Source organism: Sciurus carolinensis, chromosome 3 (assembly GCF_902686445.1).
Source record: "Sciurus carolinensis chromosome 3, mSciCar1.2, whole genome shotgun sequence".
In the NCBI taxonomy this organism is placed as follows: Eukaryota; Metazoa; Chordata; class Mammalia; order Rodentia; family Sciuridae; genus Sciurus; species Sciurus carolinensis.
Window position 1 is genome coordinate 121343216 of NC_062215.1, and position 27079 is coordinate 121370294.

Below are 27079 nucleotides of genomic sequence, written 5' to 3' on the forward strand. Positions count from 1 at the left end.
CTCAAAGAATTAGACTAAACATAGGAAAAGCACAAATTATATTTATGACTTACCTAAATGTTTTTATTATGTAAAGTATCTCTAGAATCAACCATTAAAACTAGGAAAGCAACAAAGGCTAAACAAGCTCAGAGGAATGCCTCTTTATCCATCTATTATTATACTAAAGCAATCACAGTTTCCTTTAAACTCGAGCATAGCTACAATTGTTTATTTTCATATATTTATCTATATATTACTGCTAAATTTCATTGTGCACTATTTTGTGTCCCAATACAGTAAAACCTTCCCAATGTTTTTTCAATAAGTTTCTGATATATTGATTTTTAATATTAAAAAGCAGCTACACATGGAGACATGCCATGCCTATGGCCCCCAAGAGGGAGGATGATCAACAGAACCATGTTGAGTATCGGATCCCCTACTCCTACAGACCGTGTCAAGTGTCGGGGTGACAGGAAATAGATGCCACACATGTTCATCATATTTATTTTATATTATGTGTCTGATAATTCCAAAACTTAAGTCTTTGTGGATTTTACTCTGCTATTTGTTGTATGGTTGGCTCTTGCCTCTTGTTTTTGGTGCCTTATTTCCTCATGTGTTTTGTGATTTTTTTTTTAGTTCATTTTTTTGAAATTTGTAAATGTCAATTTCTTCAAAGCCTGGAATAAAGATTATATTGTTCCAAAACTGATTCGTCCAAAACACATGCTTGTTTCTCCCAAGTACTGGAGGGCATGACAAGTTTCCACCAATTTTAAGCCAAATTTTTCAGTCTGTGTTTTTATGCACTATGCAGGTACTGAAATTTCAGGCTGCAAATCATGTGAAGCTCCAATTGTGATTGCCTAATTCCAATCCAACTCCAACTCTGCCAAGATGTTAGACAATTTTCCATGAAAGGGTTGGAGGTGCTGGTGATTTCTTACAATAAGGATGTATTAGGTTTCCTTTTAAAATCCAGTTTAGGATAGGTCTTGGGTTTTGTCTCTCATTCTCTAAACCTAAAGGTTATCAAATTCACCAGCTTAGGCAAGTTTTCCCCCAACCTGTGTGTGTGTGTGTGTGTGTGTGTGTTGCTGGGGATTGAGTCTCAGGCCTCTCACACAGGGCAAGTGCTCTAGAAATCTACATCCCAAGTTCTTTCTCTCTTCTTTGGTCCTAAATATTCCTTGCTTTCTTGTCAGTTCACTGAAGCAAGAAGGAAGGTGTTATCCTGCATGTTAGTGGTTTTCAGTATTCTTCTTTTTGACTGTAAAAGTCTTAACATAATCTTATCATTTTTCCAAACCATCTACATATCTTAATTTCCACTAATAATGCATTGATTTATGCCCTTATGATTTCTGACTATCCAAGTCTTTCAACTACATTCCATGCTTAATCTCTACCTTTCCTCTTCATCTCTCATCTCCTCAAGCAAGTTGTATTAGTAAGGGTCTTAGCAAGAAACAGAATTCACCTGAGCTAGTTCAAATGAAATACTTTGGTGAAAGGATCAGTTACAGAGGGTGAGCACTGGTATGAGAGCAAACAAGAGATGAGGCATTCAGAAACTAGTTACAGAGGAGGTACTAAAGAGACAGAAGGAAAAAGCAGTTACCAGTCACCAGGGAAAACTAGATGGAAGAAGTCACACCTACCAGGAACTATAGGCATGAAGAGATGAATTCATTGCTGGAAATGTGACATCAAACGAGGAAAAGTGTAGGGAAGAAATGACCCAACTTCACTTTCTTCCTGCCTTCTGATATCCTTTAATAGGTCTCTCTTAATTCAAATCTAACCACAACTTAGTCCTTAAAGAAGTCAAAGTCAACCTCCAGATCCATAGATGTTGTCAGAGAAGGATAGAAAAAGAAACTAGGGGACAAAGAGAAAATAACCAGTACATTAGTCTTTCTCCAGGTCACTTTGAAAGAACTATCTAAAATACAAATTTTATCATACTTTCCTTCTACTTAAAATCTGTTAGTGGATTCACATCTTCCATGGTGTTAAATCTAAACTGGGATATGTGACCTTGCCCTTGCTTACAACTTCATTCCCCAGTTCTTGTCTAGGCTACAGTCTTTCTGAATTATTTCCAAATTCTTCACTATTGTATACTCTCACATGTCTATATTTTGGCCATACTCTCTTCTTTTGAAGGTTGTATTTTGTATCTTCTTTTATTAACTTCTACTCAACTTTTCACAGATTGGAATCATCTTCTCCTGAAAGTTTTCCTCTACAGAGTGTTTCTATTTCTTCCATATTTAATTTCATCAAAATACTTAGTTGAACTGAGATCCCTGACTTTCTCCATTGAAAAGATAGATGTGAGTTTTATTTCTTATATACATGATACTTAGCACCATTACTGGCACATAATGGGCAATTAATAACATGTTTTTCAAATGAATAAATGAAAACTAAATATTAAGAAAGAAGCAGGAAAACATTGTACATTTATAAAGTTTTTGAAATTTTAAGTTATGGGGGGAAATCTTCAAATTTGAAGTTTTCTTTTTCAGATTCATTTCTGAGATATTCATAGTGTATATAGGCAGAGAAAGAAAAAGAAAAGATCATAAACCCAAGTACTGAGAATCTGAATCCCAAAGGTTAATCCTAAACTTGAGTACTGTGCTTCTTATCAGTTTTTTACAATATAGGAAAGATATTGCTTTGGTGTTAGCTTTAATTCTTGACAAATAATACTCTAAACAATTTAAAGAAACTTTAAAAATATGTATCAATCCATAAATTTCTGGATTATCAATTCATAAATTTCTAACAACTATTTATAAATTAAAAATCTAACAATTATGGAAAACATTCTTGCTTGGTTAAGATTCCAACAATACAAAATGCTTTCTTATCAAAAATTTTGAGAGAACCAAAATGCTGCCACACTTGTGCAAAATACTAGAGAATTATTTGGTGTGCTGATTAATATTTTTATTTTATTTAGATTTTGCCTCAGGTGCAACGTGAAACCTCGATAAATATTTTTTCCTCTAAAATTGTTATCTAGGATTATATATCTATATCTATAAATCTGTCCTAAAAAAATGTTCTTCACCCTAAAATTCTGCCAATGTTGGGCCAAGGATCTCTCTCTCCCCCTCCCCCGGGTGTAGTTTCTCGCACATGGTAGGCAAAAGGTCTCACGTTGTAGCACATACTGCATTGTGAGCATTGTTCGACGGACGAGAATACATTTAAGAAATGTGCTGGAAGGGTCTGTCTCACTGGAATCTTGAAGAAAGCCTCCAAATGGGAAACAGAAAAAAAGACTATGACACAAACTACGAATCCCAGCATACTCTGCGGTGACCAGTGACCACAACTCCCGAGATGCATTGCTCGCCGCACGCAGGTTTCTCTTGTCTCTGGGGCTTGTAGTTCTCCCAGACAGTGTGGACTTGAACGGGGAGGGCTGTGGTTGCGTGGCCAACCCCAGGATATTAAGAGTAATTTTCCAGCTTTTGGTGAAAACCTAACACTTCGGGGCCCTGGGCCGGTTAGATTCTTTGTTTCTTCTATCGACTTTAGCTTAAGAAAGGGTAAGTCACGGAGGTGCTACAATTACCTACTGCAGGGCCCCATCCTTTATTTCTGAGAGCGACCTCGTCCTGGCGGAGCCATTTGTCCCTTAGCTCTCGCCGTAGCAGCCGCCGCCCATCCCTCTTTGTGTGCATTGGGAAGCCGCCGAGCTTGTGGTAGCTACAGTTGGCGTTGGTGCTTAGACTAGGGACGTTCCGGGGAAGTTGTAGAAGGGTGGACTCTTCCCCATCCCACCGCCTGACAGGTGAGTTGATGGTTCTTCTCTCAAGGCCCTCGTGCCTCCTGTGTCCCACGTCGGAACTCGCAGGTTGGCTTGGCAGTTCCTGCTGACAGCGCCGGCCCGGCTTCTGGGAGGAAAAGCCGGGGAACGAGTGCCGTGACTCAGGCGACCTGGGGCGAGGAGTCAACTCTCGTCTCTTCTTGGCTCTCCAGGGGCATCTCGGTGCGCCTTGAGCTTGTCTGGCGCCCCCTGGCACTTCCCCGGATGCCCTAGCCTGGACCGCGCCCTCTTGGCGGTAAGCCCAGGAGGAAGGGAATTCCTTTCGCCTTGCTCCATTTTATGAATAAAGGTCGTTGCTCCTTGCTTCCTTAGCGTTTCTCCTCACCTTGTGTATGTTGGAAAGTCGCTGAACGCAGAGGATTGTAGCACAAAATTCTAGGGATTCTCTTTTCCCTTGGAGTTTTAAGAAAACGAAACGTGTCTGTCATGGAGCAGAGGCTGCGGCCTCTCTGATGAGACGGCCGGTGAGCTGTGGCTCAGCCCAACACTCTTGGTGTTTGACCAAAAATGTGCTTACTTCAACATAGATATTAGTGTTGGCATCTCTGTTTTACAGTTGACGCTGAACATAAGGCGCTGTGCCTAGCATTTAGAGTAATATGTGGAATTTCTACCCAGCCATTAAGATGAAGCTTTTTAGTAAGACACACGGGTCTCTTGGGTATTTGTTTTAGTTTGTTTAAATGAATCATGGTAAATATTATATGCATATTTAAGGGTTTACCGTGTCAACTTTCACCGTTTTTATATACTTGAAAATTCAACTCTCACTTTAGTCTTTATGGAGTATTGCAAATGAAATTTCCTTTATGCAATTATTAGTAGAAGCTTTTGCCTCTTAACTAGCTTAACCTTTATTCAGATTTAATAACTGTGCTTTTAAAGAGATTCCTCCCAAATACAGTTTTCCAGATGTTATTCTCCCACTTTTCTTAATTTTAAAGCATTTAATATTTCAGTTGTACAGAGACATTGACAGAAATTGATCATTATGTTAAATCAGTAGTATAGAGAAGGCAACAAGTTCCTGGCTCCTACTTATGCTCAGCCCCTAGGTTACTTCTTTTCATTTCCGAAAAATCCTAATCATGCTTCCTAAAACTGAAGGCAAGTAGTGCATATGTAATTTTTCGAAGGTATGTGTAACTCTACCTTACCTATTACTCATTCATCCAGTATTAATTTAATGTTAAGGTCACTGCTGAAAGCTGTGAATAGTCTAATATGGAGCATTTCAGATCTGTTCACAAATAATTGAGCTAAAAGTGCCAGAAAATGTGCAGAGAGATTTGATTTGATAATGATGGTGGCTTGTGTTTTGTTTGTCTTTAATAGTACTACTTCCATGGTACTTTTAAAATTTATAAGAATTTCCTGTTTTCCCTCCTGTTGTTTCTAGAAACAAATGCAAAACTGTTAATAGTTTTGATCCATGTTTTATAGCTTAAGATCCTTTCTACCTCTTAATGCCATCCCACAATGTCTGCTCTAAGTGCTAATTTTGATCATTATCTCCAGTGACCTAATATATTGTCATCAAAAAAGGGGACTGTGTTAAATTTGGGAAGGTGAACATTAAGGCATTTACTGTGTGCTATCTACTGTGCTTAGCACAGGGTAGTATTTCTTACACATATTTGTTTATAATTTTTCTCAAGTCTTAGTATAAAGTATGCTGCTTTTATCAAGGTAATGATTATTGTAAATGATTATGTGCTTCTTAGGGTCACAAACATGTCGGACAAAAGTGAATTAAAGGCTGAATTGGAACGTAAGAAACAGCGGTTGGCCCAAATCAGAGAGGAAAAGAAGAGAAAAGAAGAAGAAAGGAAAAAAAAAGAAGTATGTTTGATTTGGGGGGAAAAAAAATAACTTCAGTGTAAAATAATTGGATTTTATTTCAAGTATTTTTAACTTTAATAATTTAAAAATAGTTAAAAATCTAGGAGTTGTGGACTGAAAATATAGCACTATAAGTGATTCTTCCTTTAAAGAAGCCAGATAGATGAAAATGGCAAAACTGGTAAATTAAAATGTGTGGTTTTTTTTTTTAACTGAATAAAAGTAATATAGATGAATACATTTCTAAAAGTTAAACTGATATATGTGGTCTTCAAGGAATATATTTGTTATACAAAGTAAGGGGTATCTACATTGTGATAGAGGGCATACATATCATAATTTAAAATTTGAACTTTAAACTTACCTGAATATTTTGTGGTCTAATATGCCAGTAATTTTGTCAGAATGGATAATAATGATAAATATATATATGTGTGGTGTTTGTGTGTGTGTGTGTGTGTGTGTGTGTGTGTAGTAGATGATTTAACTGATTGCATAATTTGTACTTGTCTCTTTTATGAGTCAATCATTGAAATATATTTACTGAGTAGCAGGTTTGATAGTGCCATAAAGGTAAACCAAATACTTTGGTCTTACAATTTTTGGCATCATCTATTTCATCATATATACCATATATTTGAACTGCAAATATTTCACTTATTCCTGTGTTGAAGCACACATTTACCCTTTGGAAACTCTTTAGACACATTTATATACTTTTAACATGGATATATTTTAAATGACTGGCCAGGGTAAGATAGTTTATCCTAAGTATGCTTTTAGTATCTAGTTTTTATATGTGATAGTCTAAGTCTTGTAGAAATTGCTTAAGAAGAAAAATCATTTGAAAAATATCAAAGTTGTGGCATTGCTATGATACTGTAAAGGCCTGTCATTGAAGAATTTGCTAGTTTATTCTGAACTTTTCTATGAGACACTGTTATAAGAGATTGGTAGTGCATCCTGGAATCCCTTGGGAGGGAGCAACTTGGGAGGCTCAGGCAGAAGGATCAGCAGTTCAAGGCCAGCCTCATCAACTTAGTAAAACTGTGTCTCAAAGTTAAAAATTAAGAATGACTGGCGGGGCTGGGGAGATAGCTCAGCTGGTAGAGTGCTTACCTCGTAAGCACAAGGCCCTGAGTTTGATCCCCAGTACTGCAAAAAAAAAAAAAAAAAAAAAAAAAAAAAGAATGACTGGGGGTATAGCTCAGTAGTAGAGTACCTCTGGGTTCAATCCCAATCCAAAAATAAATAAATAAATAAACTGCTAACTGGTAGAAGCACAATTAATACTGACCGAGCCATTCCAAATATTGTCTGTGTCGCCTTAAACTCTCTTCAATGCAAAGTGCAAATTTGATTTTTATTTTCTAAGTAGGGTCATAATCAGCCTCTGAGGGATTTCTACTACATGATATCTAATTTAAAGTTTATAAAACGTTACAAGAGATAATAGTAATAAGCAGTCTACTAGATTATATACAGGAAAGTATTAGCATAGCCTATTTTGCTATTTTGATTGAATTTTCTGATGACTATTAAAATATATTTATAGAATATTATGATGAACAAAATTCACTCACTGAATGAGTAATAGTTATCTAATTGACATCATTTGAGATATATGTTTTTTCCTTTTACTTTGGAAGCTTGAATTGTACATAAACTGTTTTGTGTGATCTGAGAATGTTGAGTTTTATTCAGTTTAGATTTTACTAAAACCATAAATATACTGAAATTTAATGGGCAAAACTTTTCATAACGAAAATGTTTTAATGTGCAAAAAGTAAGACTTAAATTTATCCAAACCCAACATTGTGTTTATATTGTTTAAAATAAAACCTGGAATCTGAGCAGAATGACATTTGCCTATAGTCCCAGCCATTCAGGGAACTGAGGCAGAAGGGTTTTTTGAGCCCAAAAATTTAAGATCAGCTTGGGCAACTTGCATAGTGGCCCTTTCTCTTAAATTTAAAAATAAATAAAATAAGACCTGTAGTTTAAAAAATACAATTTTTAAAATTTTGATCAATTTTTGATAAATGTTCTCTATGTAAAGTTGCATAAATACAATGAAGATTTTATACAGAAAAGATTGAAATAGTCAGTTTTTCAACAAATCAAATTGTTTACTTAAAATTTCTTTTAAAATTAAGAAATTTATTAAAATATGCCAATTCATTCAATATTTTTCAGTGTTATGATATTTATTTTTAAGTTTTTGAACTACTCTGGGGGAGATTTCTATGATTCCTGTTCATTGGCTCCAATTTTATACTACAGAGAATTGGAAATTGACCACACTTTTTGAACTTACCTGTCACAGAAGATTTTGTAAAAAAAAACTTCTTGATTACATATAAACATGGATCAATTCAGTATATATTATTTGGAAATTATTTACTAGAACTCTTGAGAAAGAGTGTCTCCTAAAAGTATACAGTGTGAACACTTTATTTTAAAAATGCATTTTTTGCACATCGAAATATTTCCTACCATATTCAAACTTGAGTTTTTAACTTAAAAATTTTAGACTGATCAGAAGAAGGAAGCTGTTGCTCCTGTGCAAGAAGAATCAGATCTTGAAAAGAAAAGAAGAGAAGCTGAAGCATTGCTTCAAAGCATGGGGCTAACTACAGAATCCCCCATAGGTAAGAATAAGAATATATCCATTTATGAAAGATAGGCATATAGTCTGTTCAGCTGAGACATAGTTAGATGAGTGAGTTAACATGACATATTTTGCCTGTTTTCCTTATATGTATCTTAATCATTAATCTTATTTATTTGGAATTGCCTTTTTTTCAGATGTGCTAGTACATGGTTACTTTTATTTCAAAAGAGTTGCAAGATTAACTACATTTATTAACATATACCAAACCACCAGTTGACTCCTTAATAAATCAGTAATTTATTTCAGCGTATATTTTGTTGAACAAGTTTTGTGTGCCATACTATGTTAAGCTCAAAGATGACTATTTCCTAATCTTAACTGTATTCTTTTCTATAGATTAGATAAATTGAGGAGATAAAATCAGTAACTTATTTTGGCAGATTTGAATTGTTCTTTTTCTGGGTTAGTCACTTCAATACCTGTGCTACACCAAGATGCTGAAATAACAGAGATATTAAGGACGATCTAGCTTACATATCCTAAAGCATTAAAAGAGGTCTGTGCTGGGTGCTGTTATATAATATGTAGTTTAGTTTGACATGGCCTTTGTCCTTTTGGGATCTAAAATTTCAGGGTTAGTTTGTAGACTTATTTCATCTGGTCCAGGGGACAAATACGAGAGACAGTAACTGTTGTATGCCTGTTGTGAAATTGCAACATAACTATAACATATACTATTTTTATGTCTTTAAGAAGCTTATATCCCATTTTGCTTGTTTTTGTTTCGTTTTGATTTTTAGGTGATGGTATTAGGGTTCGAACCCAGGGCCTCAAGCATGCTAGGCAAGCATTCTACCATTTATCTATATCCCCAGCTCAACATATTGCATTTTTAAAAGGAAAAAAATTAGAACACTTTTTGTTACCCAAATAACTGAACCACACTGCTTGTTATTTTTTAGCCGTATAGTCCCTGAAATCTCACTTTGTGTGCCAATAGCATTTATTTATTTAATTTTGATACCAGGCCTCACAAAGTTGCTCAGGCTGGCCTTGAACTTATAATCTTCCTGCCTTAGCCTGTCCTCAAAGCTGATATTTCTAAAAAGTTTCAGGATGGAAAAAGCTAATTACTCTCATGGTCTGCTTTGTTGTTACCTCTATTTTATTATTACTTTTTAGTTGTAAATGGACACAATACCTTTATTTTATTTATTTATTTTTATGTGGTCTGAGGATCAAGCCCAGTGCCTCACACATGCTAGGCAAGCGCTCAACTACTGAGCTACAACTCCCTCCCCTTGCTATTACTTCGTTAAGCTCATTTTCCTTTTCCTTATTGGTGGAATTTGAATATTGAAGTCCGTTATTTTTATGTCTTTAAGAAGCTTATATCCCATTTTGCTTGTTTTTGTTTCGTTTTGATTTTTAGGTGATGGTATTAGGGTTCGAACCCAGGGCCTCAAGCATGCTAGGCAAGCATTCTACCATTTATCTATATCCCCAGCTCAACATATTGCATTTTTAAAAGGAAAAAAACTAGAACACTTTTTGTTACCCAAATAACTGAACCACACTGCTTGTTATTTTTTAGCCGTATAGTCCCTGAAATCTCACTTTGTGTGCCAATAGCATTTATTTATTTAATTTTGATACCAGGCCTCACAAAGTTGCTCAGGCTGGCCTTGAACTTATAATCTTCCTGCCTTAGCCTTCCAGGATTATAGGCAAGTTACCACATCCAGTGTACCACTGGGTCTTGTTTTTCTTCTATAAAATTTTTTTAAAATATATTTTTAGTTGTAGTGGATACAATATCTATTCATTTTTTTATGTGGTGCTAAGAATCAAACCTAGTGCCTCACATATGCTAGGCAAGTGCTCTACCACTGAGCCACAACCCCAGTCTGGTGGGTTTGTTTTTTTTTTTTCTTTTGTTTTTTTGTTTTTGTTTTTTTTTTCTTTTCTGTTCTATTTAGGACTTCAGTTTCACTGAATTTGCTTGTTCATGTTTTCATGACTTACCTCTATCATTGATTTTTAAAAGATCAATCATTCTTTAGGGATGTGTTTTTTTCACTGTCTTTCCCCAGCTCCAGTTCCCATCTCCTTCCTATTGGTGCATTAATTACCCACTTCTACGTTTTTAACATACATATGGCCTTTTTTTCTATTCTTTGTGTGGTCACATTTTTCACGGGGTTTTGCATATCTATGTGTAAAACACAGATTTAATATAAGGGCACTGTGCTATATGTCTCATTCTATTTATTCCATGTTGCTGCATATATACCTAGTTAGTAATTTCTGACTGATAGAGTATTCCATTGTATACCATATTTTTGTTAACCTATTCCTCCAGAACTGTGCACTTAGATTGCTTCTCTCTCACTTTTGCTACCATAAGCCACACTACAAAGAATATATTCTTTTTCCTTGAAGACTAGAAGGGTTTCTTTGGGGTATGTCGCCAAGAATTGACTTGTCATGTCATTGTGTATAGGCTTACTTAGGTTCCGCATACCACTCTTAAAAATAGCTACAAAAGTTTTATTCTTCTACTACTAGTGCGTGAAAAACTATTTTACCATATCTATACCATCACTGGATATTATCCACCTTCTAATTTTTGCCATTTGATGAGTATAAAGGGATATGACCAAAATGTCTTAATATTTGTTTATCTGGTTACACTGAAGTTGACCATCTTCATATATCAATCATTCAGGTTTTCCTTTCTGCAATTACATATTTGTATCCAATTGTTAGTTTATTATTAAAGTTCTCTTCTTCCTTTTTTTTTTCTTTTTTCTTTTGGGTGGGAGGTGGTACTGGGAATTGTACCCAGGGTCTCCAGCATACTGGGCAAGTGCTCAACTACTGAACGACTTTCCCAGCCCTAAGGTTCTTTATCTTTTGATGTTAGGGGGTCTTTAGTCTGGTTTAGTGTTTAAAAAAAATTACCTGTTAACTCTATTTTTAAAAGTATCCTTTTTTTTTTTTTTTTTTTTGCGGTGCTGGGGATCGAACCCAGGGCCTTGTGCTTGCAAGGCAAGCACTCTACCGACTGAGCTATCTCCCCAGCCCAAAAGTATCCTTTTAAGAACAGTTTCAACCTTTTTTATTTTTTGGACTTTTAAAAAAAAATCTTTTCCTAGATTTTCCTACATTACATAAATATATTTTTCTACATTATTTTTCTATTAGTTTTACAATTGTACCTTTGCATTTAGATATTTGGGTTATATTTTTTAAAAATAGCGTGAGGGGCTGAGGTTGTAGCTCAGTGGTACGTACGGCAGTTGCCTAACATGTGTGAGGCACTGGGTTCGATTCTCAGCACTACATATAAATAAAATAAAGGTTCATCAACAACTAAAAAAAAATTTAAAAAGTAAGTAGAGTTTAATTATTTAAAAAAATAATTAGTGATCCAAACTAATTTTTCTCCATATCATTAGCTAATTTTCTTAATATCACTTATTAAATAGCATCTTTCTTCCCTCCATTGATACTTGGTGCCAACTTAGTCATACAATAAGTTCTCAAATGTTCATTGACATTTTTGTGCTTTGTTTCACTATGGATCTATTTATCTGATTCTACGTAATTAACCTAGTTTAAATTAATGTGGCTTTATTTTATATCCTCATTTCCAATATAGAAAATCATCCCCTTCCTTTGTTCCTTTTTCAAAATAGCTGTAATTTCACAATTTTCTTCCCTCAAAAAAATTAGTTTATTGTTTTCTCCCAGAAACCTTGCCATTTTTTACATTGAATTTAGTTATGTTTTTGAGCTTTCTAACCTAAAACATCCTCTACACATATACTACTTTTTCCCCCTCAATATCTCCTTGAAGAGAATGGGCCAGTTTGTCTATAGAATGTCCCACCTCCTGGATTTTTCCGATGACTTTCTCACATTTAGCTTTTGTTCCTTTATCCCTTGTATTTCCTGTAAACTGGAGATTGTACACAAGCTTAACTTGATTCAGACTGAATATCTTTGGCAAGAATATCTCATAGGTGATGCTGTGTAATTTATATTGCATCACACCAGCACATTTGTTGATTATTGGGCTATTAGTGACACTAAGATAGAATATTCAATTATGGTTGTGATAACCAGGTCTTTCCATCATAGTTACTCCTTTTGACTAATAGGTAATATCTGGGGGTGATTCTTTGGTACATGTAGATATTCATTTTACTATCAGTTTTTTATCTAATACTGTAAATATCTAAGTTATTTAATAAGAGTTGTAAAATTGTTTTGTAATTCTACCATTCCCTCTGCCATGTACTGGCTGAAGTTCTACTGGAAGGGGGAGATTTCCCTCAACAACTAGGCATATTTGGTTATCCTAAGAGCACTGCCTATTAGCAGTATAGGCAACTCGTTTCAGTTTAATTATACTATTGTTTTTATTACTTAAAAGTTACAAAGCACCACTTCATCTATCCATTGGGAGAGAATCACTAAGTCCAGCCCACATTCTTGAAAGAATTTGTGGACATTCTTAAGACCACCAGAATATTTACAACACACTCACAGGTCTCTTCATATTTTGAGTGATCACATTTTTTCCCTTTTAATGTATTAATATGACTAACACTGATAGTTTTTTTTTTGTTTTTTTTTTTGTTTTTTTTACTGTAAAAGCATTACAGTCTGGAAGAAACCCAACTTGGTTATAAGATGTATTTCTCTATATGTTACATTTTTGTTTGATAGTATTTAGGAATTCTTCATCAATAATTGTAAGAGAATCAGTCCTCTCTAATTTTTTTCATTTTACTGTATTTTGCCTGAATCTATTATAATGGTTCAACTAGCCTCATTAAATGAATTATATAGTTTTTCTTCCTTTTCTCTGGAAAGGTGGTATAATTTTGAAGTTATTTATCGAATATTTGTTAGGAATTTCCCATAATATTATTTGGGTTCTTTTATCAGTTTTGGCATTTCATTTCTTGTAGGAAATTATTCGTTTCAAATAGTTTTCAGTTTTATTGGCATATAGGTATTCATGATTTCTTTATAATTTTTTTTCTCATTATACCTAGAATTATTTTTCCTTTTCTTTCAAGAATTTGCTCTCCTACTTTTCTTATTCTTTTCTTTTCCTGTACTGGGGATCAAACCCAGAGCCTACCACATGCTAGGCATATAGTTACCACTGAGCTATATCCCCAACCCCAATCACTTATATTTTCTTGCCAAAGATTTGTCTTTTTATCTTTTTTCAAATAACTGGTATTTTCATTTTTCTTATAAAATTTTCTTACCACATGTCTTGTTCCCAGGCTCTTCTATTCATGTATCAAAGATTCTGAGTGATCTGTGAGTATAACTCAGATCACATTTTTACAATCCAGTCAGAAGACATAAACAAAATTTTAAAATTTGATATAAACAACATTTGATTTAGAGTTTGGATGTAGCGGCATTTAAGTTACATGGTAAATTTCCATTTGTGCTAAAGGACAAATGAACCTTAAGTAATTATAATTGTTTTTTTGCATTTCTTTATGATAAAACTCACATTTCTTATCCTGATAGCAAATATGCTGTTCAAACCCAGGAAGAAACTATAGAAATAGTTAAACTTTTTTTAAAATGTCGAAATCCCATAGAATACCCCTAAAAATGTTATGTCTTTGGATTGATAAATGACTGTTATTTGTTGTTTTAGTCAGCTGTTTTGCTGCTCAGACTAATGGGTCTGACCAGAACAATTTTAGGGGAGGAAAAGTTTGTTTGAGGATTCATGATTTCAGAGTTATTAGTCCATAGAGGCCGGCCGCATTCCTTGGGACTCGGGGTGAGGCTGAACATCATGGCAAAGAGTGTGGCCGAGGGAAACAGCTTATATGGTGATTAAGAAGCAGAGTGTCCACTTGCCAGATTCAAATAAATACCCAGTGCCACACTCCAATTCCCACCTCTTCCAGTCACACCCTGCCACTTCAGTTACCAGTTAATCCCTATCAGGGGATTAAATTACTGATTGGGTGAAGAGTCTCACAACCTAATAATTTCTTCTCTGAACCTTCTTGCACTATCTCACTTGTGAGCTTTTGGGGGACACCTCACATCCAAACCATAACATTTATGAAATAATGATTTTTGGTGCCCACATCTGTAGGATTTCAACATATACTGATGGTAAAGGAGAACCTTTCAGGCAGAAGAAATGTGAGGAAAAACAAAAATTGAAAAGATTTAAGATGTATTGAGAAATAACAACTGATTCACTTTGCCTGACTGACAGTAGAAGAAAATACTGGAAATGAAGGGTGAAGTTAGACTTGGAAGGAACTGTTGGGAGATCACATACAAGTTTTCCAACTAGGAAGGGGATGTGATCAGAGTTCTTATCAATCATAAACTTTTTAAGGCGGACATGGTAGTACTCACCTGTATTCCCATAACAGACTAAGGCAGAAGGATCTCAAGTTTGAGGCCAGCCTCAGCAGCTTAGAGAGAACCTGTCTATAAAAGAAGGGCTGAGGAGGTAGTGCAGTACTGGGTTCAATCCCTAGTACTCCTTCCTTATGCTCACTCTCACTCTCATATGAGGGTGGGATAAACACTTTACATCATCATTATCTGATTATATAAATATATAATATATAAATATGAGAATAAATATGTAATATAAATTCAGGTGATTTGAAATATTTCAATATATTTGACTTTCCTTTGACATAGTGAGAACAATTTGAACATTGCTTTCCGAAACTCAGATCTGTAACATTTATTTAGTTGCTTTAAAAATGTTTATTCATTCATTATTTCAAAAAATATTTACTGAGCACCTTCAATAAACCAGGCTTGATGATGGACTTCTGAACAGAGAAACCTTGGTCTTTTGTAACTTATGATGTTCCTGTAGGGGAGATAGATTATTATAATGATATGATAGAATGAGACTGTGAGAGGTGACATTAGACAAGGTATTCAGGAAGATCTGTGTAAGAATTAGACTTACAAAGTGAGACCAGTAGGAACCAGCCATGCTAAGGTTGAAGAGGAGAATCATTCCATATAGAGGAAGTAGTGAGCACAGAGTTCTCAAGTAGTAGACCCTGGTTTAGTTAAGCTGGGGTGTTTGCACTGTTACCTAGAGCAGAAAGAAGAGCAAAAGTGGGCAGAGGCCAGGTTGTATAGGGCCTCTGATGTGATGTAAGGAATTTTCATAGGAGAGTTTTAAGCAGAAGAATGCCCTAGGTGGGTCTTGAAACCAAATTATTATAGAGATTAAAGGCTAGCTTGTTTTATCATAACTAACCAGTCTTTAGTTATCAGTTTTATAGCCTCTCTGAAGAAACTGATTTTTGAGAGTTAACTCTGAGAAAATAATTATTATTTAATAGCTTTAGCTGAGTCTCAAATTATTAGTTGAGTATTACTGCTAAATTAAGCCATTTAGCAGTGTAGTAAATTAACTTTTTTAAAAAATAAAAATGTGGTTCATATGAGATTCACAAAAAATATTTCTACTGAAAGATTTTAAAGATCAAAACGTTTTCTATATTTAGATTAATTACTAAAGGGAGAGTAAGGAAAATGCAGTTTTATCTCCTATCACTTTATAAGTAGATTATTAATACAATTTTTTACAGATTACATGGGGTAGCATTATTTGCAGCAGAAGTATTTTTTAAGATATGAGAGAATAGTATCTTCTTGATTAAATATCAACTTATCTATTATATTATTTGAGAGGTTTTAGTAGTCAGTAATTAAGAGATTCAGTTCTGATGAGGATAGAACAGTTTTGAGGAGCAGTAAACAGTGTGCTTTAAACTAGAAGTCAAAGGTTATTGCTTGCTTTTAGCTCATGATAGTTCTTTGAAATTTTAAATAATGTAAAGACATGTGAGATTATATTTACTGAAGTAGCATAAGCTGATTAACATTGAATTAACAGTCTCTTCAAATAGGTAGAGAAATGGACATAGGGCCTGCTGTTCTTCTTAGATAAAGTTAACACTGCATTTAGGATTTTAGCATTTAGATTTCCTAGTCAGATCTCTAGACATCTTTTTCTTTGCGTTTCTGATTTCTAAACCATTTTCCACCTCTTATTAGCAGATTTACCATCATAATGGAATCCGTTAAAGGCTAAAGGCCTTATGAAGATTTTACTGTCTTTAGAAAATTAGGCCAAATGCATTTTATAATCCTTAAAACATATGCCTAAAACTTCAGTGTTAATGTTCAATGTTTATTATACAGATAAAGACAAGGCTGTGGCTATTAAGCTTTTTTTTTCCTTTCAATAATGCACAGTTAAAAAAAAACATGATTTTTTGTCATGATCCAGGATAGATACTTGGTTTTCTTTTCACTGTAGAAATACTCCTTGTGTACTTATTAAACATTTCAAATTACAGAAATAGAAAAGCACTGCTAGAATACTCAGGAGGGTTTACTAAAAACTTTGTTTTTCTAAAATGGATTTTTCCTGCTCACTTCAGCAGCACATTTACTAAAATGGATTTTTCCTTTTTTAATTAAAAAGAATGTATTTTTTTTTTAAAGTTATTACTAATAAAACCTCTCTTAACTTTTTTTTGCTGCTAGATTCTGATTTATTTAATCATTTGACTGATTATTGAGAGCAGAATCTCTCATATTTTTATCCTTGGTGCCAGCACTGGCTAGGCACGTAAATATTTGTTAGATTATTATTAGGTCACTTATTTTCCCACCTGGTAAGGCCAAGTTAAAGCCATTCTTCTTTAATACATAACAACAACCAAATCTTGTTTAATTTTAGGAACATATGTGATGGAAATTGAAATTTAAGTATTTTGTAAAATGTGAGGTTTAACTTTTTTCTTTCACAAAACTTAAGTATTCATTCTTAACAAGCTAATTTTAGGTATAGCTTTCAAGATATTTTGTATCAAATATGGAGTTTTATATATGAATGATCTTTAAAACAATAACTTATCTTTGTTTATAACTACTATTTAACCATTTTTGTAAAGTATTGAAAACAGATATTGTCAGTTACTCTGTATCCTTAGACTGTATCAAGAGGGCAGAATACATTAATTGCTTTAATTTAGTATCTGAGTTTTCTTTTATAAGAAACAAAATAAGTTTGCTATGTCAAAAAATCATAATTTCGTTTTTTTCCCTTTCTATGAAACTTTTTAATTTTTTTTTTTTTTTTTTTTTTTTTTTGCGGTGCTATGGATTGAACCCAGGGCCTTGTGCTTATGAGGCAAGCACTCTACCAACTGAGCCATATCCCCAGCCCTAAATATTTTTAATTAGAATTTTAGAATGCGTTTCATGCTATCAGGTCATTTTTTCAAGTGTAGTTTAATTTTTACAAATTGTTCGATGAAAAGGAATATTGGTTACTTATGATATTTAAAATTTTTTTTTTAGTTGTAGATGGACACAATACCTTTATTTATTTATTTATTTATTTATTTATTTATTTATTTATTTTTGTGGTGCTGAGGATTGAACCCAGGGCCTCACACATGCTAGATAAGCGGTCTATGCCTGTGCTACATCCCCAGCCCACTTATGGTATTTTAATACTATAAAATTTTATTTTTAAAAAATTTAATGCTCTGAATTACATTGAAGATACTATTTAATCTTCATTATCAGGAAAAGGGACATATGGAAGGGAGAAAGTAATATTTAAGAGCAACATCTTGCAGAAGGACAAGATATGTATGGTTAGTTAAATGTTCATATTCTAGGCTATGAACACTTGTATCCACGAGGGGGCATAATTGTAATATGGGCTGTGTTTGAGCACTGAGTATCATTGATGAACTAGAAGAGACATTAATAACTTTGGGTTATTCCAAAAGCTCATTCCTTCTGTTTCACTGTCTTCTGTCAATGCTCCCACTCCATGCATTCACTTTCCTTGGATGTCTACCTTTTCTAGGTCCTTCTTCCTGGCAAAAGCCCCTCATTTCTTGTTCTTGAAAAATAATCGAGCTGTCACCATCCTTCATCCTTGAGACTTCTGAATAATTTTGAGTGGTTTACTCAGACTTAATGCTAATTCTAAATCTAGGTGCATTTCTTGGGGTCTTCCTGTTTTAAAAAATATTCTGGTTGTTTCTTTATAGACCAAAAGGCAGCGAAGTTAATTTTGTATCTTTTTTTTTTTTTAATAGTTTTAGATGGGCACAATACCTTTATTTTATTTATTTATTTTTATGTGATGCTGAGAATCCAACCCAGTGCCCCACACATGCTAGGCAAGTGCTCCACCAGCAAGCCACAAGCGAGCCCTAATTTTGTATCCTTGGGAAGCCAAAGTCTTAACTGTCAGGAAAGACCTTGGTCGGCTTTTTGGTCTAGATAATCAGAATCACAGTTTTTCAGTATTACTTACATGATCAGTGCATTCCATGGTGTGATTTTTTTTTCCATTTTATTTCATATTTCTCCCTTAGTTCTCAAAGAAGGAAATAGTGGCATCTTTTTGTTCTAAACTCCTAAGAGGCTTACATTCATTATCATACTCACATGTTTATGTTAATTCCTTTATTTTGTACCATTTAAAGCCTGTTTTAGGCTACTTTATACACAGAACAATGGAGTAAAGGTAATCTGAATCACTGTTCTTGCTAAGCAAATCGTATTTGAAACACTTAGCAAAAGCTCAGTTTTGTTTTTTATTTATACTTTATTGAATACATGCCATTTCAATATTTCATATTACATTTTTGCATATTTTGTTAGTTTACCAAACCCATTATTTTTACTGCAGCATATATAAACCCCCTCTCAGAGAGTGTAGTGCTTACTCTATTTGAATTTTTTTAAGATCAATTGGGCTAAATTAACATTACCATTCCTTTTTTTTTTTTTCTATTAACATTCTTTTACAGTGATAGTAATTTGCTTTTTCTAGGTTAGTGCCTTGTTTTTTTTCTTTTTTCTTTTTTTTGCAGTGCTAGAGATTGAACCCAGGGCCTTGTGCTTGTGAGGCAAGCACTCTACCAACTCAGCTATATCCCCAGTGCTAGGTTAGTCCCTTTTGTGGTATACATTATTTACTATTGCAAGATGAAGTGGGTGAGCTAGATAATAGCTAAGAGACTTTTATGAGTTCTCTGCATTGGCTGGCTTTAAATTATCTTTCACCTCAAAGAGGAGATGGAGAGGTTTTTTTTAATACAATTAAAAATTTAAAGCCATGATGATTTATTTTGCATTTGTTTGGCTAAGAAACTGTGATAATTTAGTAGTATCACTCTCTTGACTTACTCTTTTTCTGAAAGTTTTATTTCAAAACCTTACTGGGTCAATGTATTTATTAATCTGTGTATAATTACTGTTTAGCCTTTGAAAAAAATATTTTCTCAAATATGAAGTTAAGTATGTAATTTAAAGAATATAGAACTTTTCTTTGAAAGTCTTTAAAGTTTATTGTAGTGGCCTCACTACAATAAACATTTATTTGTATTTACAGCATGGTAGGCAAGCAACTCTTAAATAATACTCTTTATTCCTGTATTATTTGGGACTTAGACTAAGGAGACATGGACAAAAAGCTGATGGCCATTCAGTTAATGGCCATCTTTTTCTTTAGCCAAAGGTCATTTTTAGCTATTTTGAATTATACATACAGCACCTAGCACAGTGCCATCCTCATATGAATTATACTAAGCTGTCTGTGGTTGACATAATTGTTTCTGAAAGATTTGATCACAACATCAGAAACATTGGGTATGTTGTTATTGTCCTTTGTAATTTAAACAAGTATTAACCTTTGCATCTCAGGAAACAAACATTCTAGTTGTGATTCTCTAAAAAATCTTCTAATCTTGTTGGTTTCCAATAGAATTTGCTATTGAGAAAATAAAGGGTGATCAGTTTTGTATCCGTGTTTAAAATGTAGTTCATCATACTATTTTTGTAAGTTTCATTAGATTACCAAGCCTTTTGTTTTTACTGCAGCATATGTAAATATTTGAACGCTTACATAATTTTAAGGGTTCAGTGAATGTTTGACTTCTAAAACACAGGCATTTAGTTAAATACATACTTCTTTAGTTCCTATATAACTAGGAACTTACCTTTTCTTCAGTAGACTATTCAAAGAAGGGCTTCTAGCTCAATATCAGATGTGTTAGTCACTTAATATTGTACATTGAAAAATTATTTTAAAAAGATACTTGGGATTGGGGACATTTATGGTAAAATTTAACCAGAAGATGGCAGTGATGATCCTCCTATACTCCCTACAACGGTAATCACAAAGTTTTCAAATGTCCTGGCATGAAAAGTGCACGTTCAACTGCTATTGTGTAATATTAAAAGATGACAATATAGGGGAAAGTGTTTGCTATTTATTTTATATACTATGAAAAATGTATTTTCTATAAGAAGGGATTAAGAATATTTTGGGTGTCTGTATCTTTGTCTGTACACTTCAGTTTTTTCTGAATACTGGGGTAAGGAAGTTACCATAAGTCTTGCCTTGTTTGCATGCATCACTTTATGTTATGCATCATGTATAGAAGGCATGCTGTTTTATGGCCTGTTTGCATTTTCACCCAAATTGCTGGAAACTAATGGACATTTTAAAGGAGCCATTCCTTTAGTTGCAGTCATTTCTCTAAATTGCCCTTTTTTTGTTGTTAGAGGGAAATTAATTTGAAATATTAATTTTTTAAAGAAAAATATTTAAGCAGAAGTTAACATTTTAAAATCTTGAAAACCAGAGATTAAATAACTTATTGAAGCAATTTCTAGGTTTTAATTTTGGCAGCAGTTGTAAATAATACTTATAATCTGGTGGTCTTGAAAATAAGAGGTTAGAAAGGGGAGAAGGAATGCTCTCCTTTGAAAATTAGTAGCCACATTTGGTGATGAATGAAATGAAGATGCATCCTTCCATAATCTTGCCTTTTTAAAATTTTCAAAATATGAAGTCCCCAATGCATTTTGCCAAAGAAATTGCATGAATCTTCAGCATGCATTGTTAACGGTGTCTTTTCCCCTTTCTTTCTACTGTTCATTTTCATTCATATATTTTGTTTTTTGGTTTGCCATTTTTTTTCCTTTTTTGTTAATTACATCATGTTAAATTATTTTTGAAACGTCATAAGCTGAGCAACCTCTCCGTGTAGTAACAGCGGATACCTGTCTGTTTCACTATTTAGTCCCTCCTCCTATGTCTCCATCTTCCAAATCTGTGAGCACGCCAAGTGAAGCTGGAAGCCAAGACTCTGGAGATGGCGCTGTGGGATCTAGGTACAGTAATTTTCTTTTAATATTTTAATGATAGAATGCATTCACTGTTCAGATAGTATCAGTTCTTTAGAGGGATCAATCCCTAAATAGTTGTATTGGGTTAATTTTAACATGTTAAAATCTAAGCAACATGAATATTCTGTTGTAAACTGGGGAAAATTTTTTAAATAATATTTTAACTCATACTTTTGTGCTCAGTAGTTAACTGATTTTATAACTAAGAATATAGAGTTGTTAATTCAAAATTTTTCTGCTTAAACATTATATTTGTTGTTACATGAATGTTTTGGTTATAAATAGTATAAAACCTTTGTTATGCTTAATTCCCCATTCAGTAATTAAAAATCTAAATCTAGTTAGGCAGTACATTTCTGTTAACTTTACTCTGCTAAGTAAGATAGAAAATGATGCATAAAATATGAAAGATAAGGAATAAAAATCAAGGAATTATTGAGAGACCTTACTGCCAAGTTTTGTTGAACTCGCGTCTTACTTGTAAAACTACATTTCATGTTTGTTTTAAGATCCTACATACATGTCAGGACTTGCTTTTCAAAACTTTGGTAAGATTACAGCTTTCTTCCAAAGATCATGTTGAGAAAATTCTTCTTCTTCTCTCTCTCTCTCTCTCTCTCTCTCTCTCTCACTCCCTCTCTCTCTCTCTCTCTCTCTCTCTCTCTCTCTCTCTCACACACACACACACGTGATAATAGCAAGTCTTTATCATATTTTTTGACTTCTGTATTACAATTGAAATGAGAATAAACATAGCTAGTCAAAAATCCACAACTGATTCAGAATCTTTACTTTTAGCCCAGAAAAATCATCAATACCTTTTTAATAGAAATTCAGCTATTAGAAATTTTACCTTTTTTGTGTCTGAGCCCCTATGATTGAAGATACAAGCAAGTAATGAGTATTGAAAAGAAAGGGCAAGAAAAAAGAAGCAAGGGTACTGGATGATCCATAAATTCAGTTCTTTAATCAGTTCTTGAATAATCAGGTTATTAACAATTAAAAGGCACATAAAGCATGCCAATTTGAATTTAAGATGTGCAAATCTAGCAATACTGCTTTTGGAGGTAAATGCTGTAACTCTTTTAAAAGAAGTCAAGGGCTGGGGTTGTGGCTCAGTGGTACAGTGCTTGCCTAGCATGTGTGAGGCACTAGGTTCCATTCGCAGCACCACATATAAATAAGTGAATAAAATAAAAAAGGTCCATCAACAGCTAAAAATACATATAAGTAAAAAGAAAAATAAAAACTTTCTTTTTAGAAATAATGTTATTATCTTGTAAAATATTATATATTATGAAGGTAATTTATTTAGTCCAAACTCATTTAGGGCTATACTCGTTTCCTTCTGCATTTTTTTACACAAATATGTCAGTGTTCAGGGTTTAGGGATGTAGCTCATTAATAGAGCACTTGCTTTGCATGTACAAAGCCCAGGGTTCAATCCCACCATAAAAACAAACATGTCAGTATTCCTTAAATACCTAAAAAGCAACTGATATTTTCAAGTGAAGAACTTTTTTCCCCCCTCTAATACAAACATTACCATAGTAAAAATATTTCCTAAGATTAAAATTTAGTATATTAAGTTTATTTGATATTATACTTTATTTTTATGTGGATATATATACAGTATGAACACGTTGTTCCTGATTTTGGATAGAAGTAGAAAGGTTATTTTCATGCATTGTCAGCAAGTTTACCTTCAAAAGTACTGTAACATCTACTTTGGTTTTGAAATAAATGTAAATTAAAATGTTATCCTACTGAGTTTCCTGGACAACTTAGAGGTTATTAGAGACCCTTTGAAGTATTTTAAATTGGTTCAGAGAGTAAGTACTGGTAGGAAAAGTGTGTATAGAACAGATATTCATCAATGTTGTGTTAAATACTGGAGTTTACCACTAAAAGTAAAATGTTCAGGATTCTGCTTTTATAAAAACATACATTCTCATGATGATTATATCATTAATTTAAAGATACTGTTCACTTTATTGAAGAGCTCTAAGGATAGTGTGCTAACTTATGTTTTGTGTAAAATGTAGATTTTTTATGATTAATTGTAAAAAATGAAAACGGGTAGTTTAATATCTTCAGTAGTATTTGTACTTACTAGAGAAAGAGTGCAAATTTAATTGTATTGGTTTCTAAGCATAACAGAAGAGAAAAAAATCCTTTTTTAAAATTAAGGTGATCTTACATCTGGAACCAGTATATTCATTTTGCACACACACAACAATAGAAAACTGAGTTCCATTGAAACATCTCTGGATTTCATAATGGAGAGATAATTAATATTGTAGATGGTGATTTTGGTAGTGAAATAATGCATTTCTCAATATGTGGCATTTAAAGAGAATACTCAGATCTGAGAATGAAACAGAATGAACTCATATTGAACAGGAATGATTATAATGGAAGAATAAAGACAGTAAGGAAATATCACAGGAAAATGCATAAAAGATGTATGCATATGTACACTCCATTAGTTGGCCAAGATGGTCTAAGATTAGAAAACCCAACAGTAGGAAAAGATAGATTAGACATTACAAAATACATCTAAACATGTGTGAACCACCTCTTCTAAATGTCAACAATTTCTATTGGGACTCGCAGTATTTTATGAAAAAGTATAAAGGCTGTGAAAAGAGATTGCTCTAACTTTGCATATTAGTAAGTTGCATTTCACTAAGTTTCTGATTCACTTTCTCAGTCATTTCTGTTAGCTTTAAAATTTAGATGACAGTTATTCAATTGAGTAATTCATGCTTGTTCCTTTTTCCATTTTTGATCAGTTTATTTCTAAGGTTTTTGGGATTATTTTGGAATTGAACTTTATATTTCTGAAGATGCCTTTGATAAGTATAATCATGTATATGGTACAATGCATTTTTAGTACTGGCTATATTTTGAGATAAAGTTTTACTTAATTTTAAATTAAAATTTAACATCTTAAATTAATTATAATTAATAATATTTTCAACAAGGAGCCTAATGTTACTGATAACAGCTAGAGCTCTTGTATAATGTAAAGGCTGTTGACAGAGCATGTCTTGGAGACCGTCACATAGAACCCCTTTTGGTTTAACAAAGCCTATGCTTTTTGCTGTTCATTACTTAGTACAAAGTAGGTCTTCACTGTAGTCTTTTTTCATTGCATATGCACCACCTTGTTTAAATTCTAGTATCTTACTTTATATTTTTTAAATGAAGACCTTCTCTAGTTTGTATCATCTGATATTATTGATTAGTTACATAGGCAGGTAAGGTAGAGAAATCATTTGTTGTATTCAAATATTGTAGCAGCTAAAATTCTTTGTCCATTATAACATGAAAGTAAGAAATATGACAAAATGAGAATACTACATAGAATATTGTGTTTTTTTATAGGAAATAAGAACATTATACAGTATTGACTTACAAGGATGTCAGTACGATAAATGACTAGATTTAGCTTAAGTGGAAAAGATCCTGTGTAAGATATTTACCTAGTAGGCAGTGCTAAAACATCACCAAATACCTTGGTATTCTCTAAAAGTTAGGTAGTTCTTCTGAACATAAAATATTTTTCTAGGGAAAAAAGTCTACTTTTTTCCTAGAGACTATCTTTAGTTGTTTGCTAAAGCAGATGACATGTAAGCCCAAGGCAGTGTTTAACCCATAAATTATAACAGGGTCATATTTTGAAAACTTTAGCTATTTTGTATCCCAGTGGGATAGTCTTTGGTTTTCTTACCAAAAGGGTTATGTGTTAACTCATTTCCTTTACCAGTATGACAATTTCCTGCACATATTTAATGCTTTGGGCAAGATTAGAATATGTTAAGATGTTTTTATTAATGTTTTTTAGATTAGGAATCTTAAAATTTTAACTTTTATAGCCTAGTTTGTTCTCATCTATAAATAATGTTTTATTTGGGTTATCTGCTTTAGTTGTTCTTGTTCATTGTTATACAGTGTTAATTTCTCATAATCGGAAAATACCTTGTCTGTTCTGCTTTATATGCTTGCACCTTTAACCATGTTATGCTTATTGCATGCACTACAGCATTGAGTGACACCTAATGTGGGGTTTTTGTGCTAACCAGAACATGGTTTTTAATTGTGAACAGTAATTTAGCTTTAGATATTCATAGAGTGTATTCACTTAACTAACTTATGACCTTTTTTACTAATGCTTCATGGTTGTCCTACAACCATTTAGGACGCTGCATTGGGATACAGATCCATCAGTTCTTCAGCTTCACTCAGATTCCGATTTGGGGTATTGAATAGATTTATTACCTTCCCTCTTTTATAATTAATTTGACTCTTTGTGAAACTGTTCTAATTTTATTTTGCTTAAGTTTCTAATATTGTAATATACAGTTAAAACAAGAATTATATTTAACTCTGACACCTCATTTATCCTGTATCTTTAGTGAAAGAAATATTCTATGTATGTGGTTTTATTAAAGTCTACCCATTTGGATGTCCACATTCTTTATATTATTTCTATATTTTTGTGTAAATTTTTCTAAGATGTACTAAAAACTTTGCAGACTTTTTCTAATATGTATTCAATGTGTAATTGAACCTTTTGTGGGTTATTTTATATGAACCTGTAATTTTTAGAGGAACAGAAATGTTGGTGTGTACATTATGGCCCCAGGTTGCTATTTATTAATTCACAGACTCATTCTAGGCTTCAATGCAAATAGTAAATGTTTGCTGCTGCCATTATGCTGACTCAGATAGCTCTTTTCCCTGATAAATTGCAACTTCTAAAATGTAACTATACATTTGCGAATCATATCTAAAGCAAGAGTAAATAAGCCTTGAATGAAGGTATAGAAGAGAAATATGTGAGATCCTGGTACACTAACCAGAGGCTTCTCTATTGGGGGCCCTGAGGCATCTCCCTTTCCCCTCCTATTCTTTATTTTCAGTAAAAGTGACTTTTGGATAAGTGAGGTATTACCTTCTTACCCTTCTCTTCCTGCAAAATCTTGAAGTATTTTGTTTGTTTTAATATTGTGATTTTGACTATTAGACTCCATTTGCATTCAAGTTAGTAACTTTTTGTAATACTATTGGCATGACCTTTTTTTTCCAGCTGTGTGAGTGATTTACTTTTTCTATGGTTTGCATGTTAAAAATCAGGATATAAAGTTTTTATTTTAAATTTAATTCTTGTATCCCTGTAGATTACTTCAAATATACTTAAAATTTCTCATTTAATTCTTTGACTATGCTTTTTTTTTATCTTTAGGGCTAAGATATTTCTAAAATAGAAAACCTGTTATAAACTTCCTAATGTCATGGACCTAAATTTTTAAAATGTTAATTATATAACACTTTTATATAGGATTTGAATTAGTTAATAAAACTTAAAAAGATGTTTATATATATTTAAAAGCACTTATTTTACCATTGACGTGTATATTTCAGATACCCTGCTTGATATTCAGGAAGTTGCAATAATATCTTTGTTAGATATCCTTTTAAGAAAGCTTCATAATTGAGAACTTCTT

The 27079-nt window shown here is 33.2% G+C and overlaps 1 protein-coding gene across 6 annotated transcripts in view; it reads left to right on the top strand.

Moving 5' to 3' along the window:
* The first annotated feature begins 3400 nt into the window (after positions 1–3400).
* Dync1i2 (dynein cytoplasmic 1 intermediate chain 2) overlaps positions 3401–27079 on the top strand; it is a 55310-nt gene continuing 31631 nt past the window's right edge. The window contains exons 1-6 of one of the 6 annotated variants that reach the window (XM_047544071.1): positions 3401–3554; positions 5560–5677; positions 8211–8328; positions 20732–20749; positions 21461–21551; positions 25771–25830. In XM_047544071.1, the coding sequence (XP_047400027.1) occupies positions 5570–5677; positions 8211–8328; positions 20732–20749; positions 21461–21551; positions 25771–25830 (395 nt within the window). In that variant the 5' untranslated portion in view covers positions 3401–3554; positions 5560–5569. Of the gene's footprint in view, positions 3555–3646; positions 3800–3857; positions 4071–5559; positions 5678–8210; positions 8329–20731; positions 20750–21460; positions 21552–25770; positions 25831–27079 lie in introns of those variants that run through there. The other 5 variants (XM_047544070.1, XM_047544072.1, XM_047544075.1 and 2 more) reach the window with 5 other exon arrangements.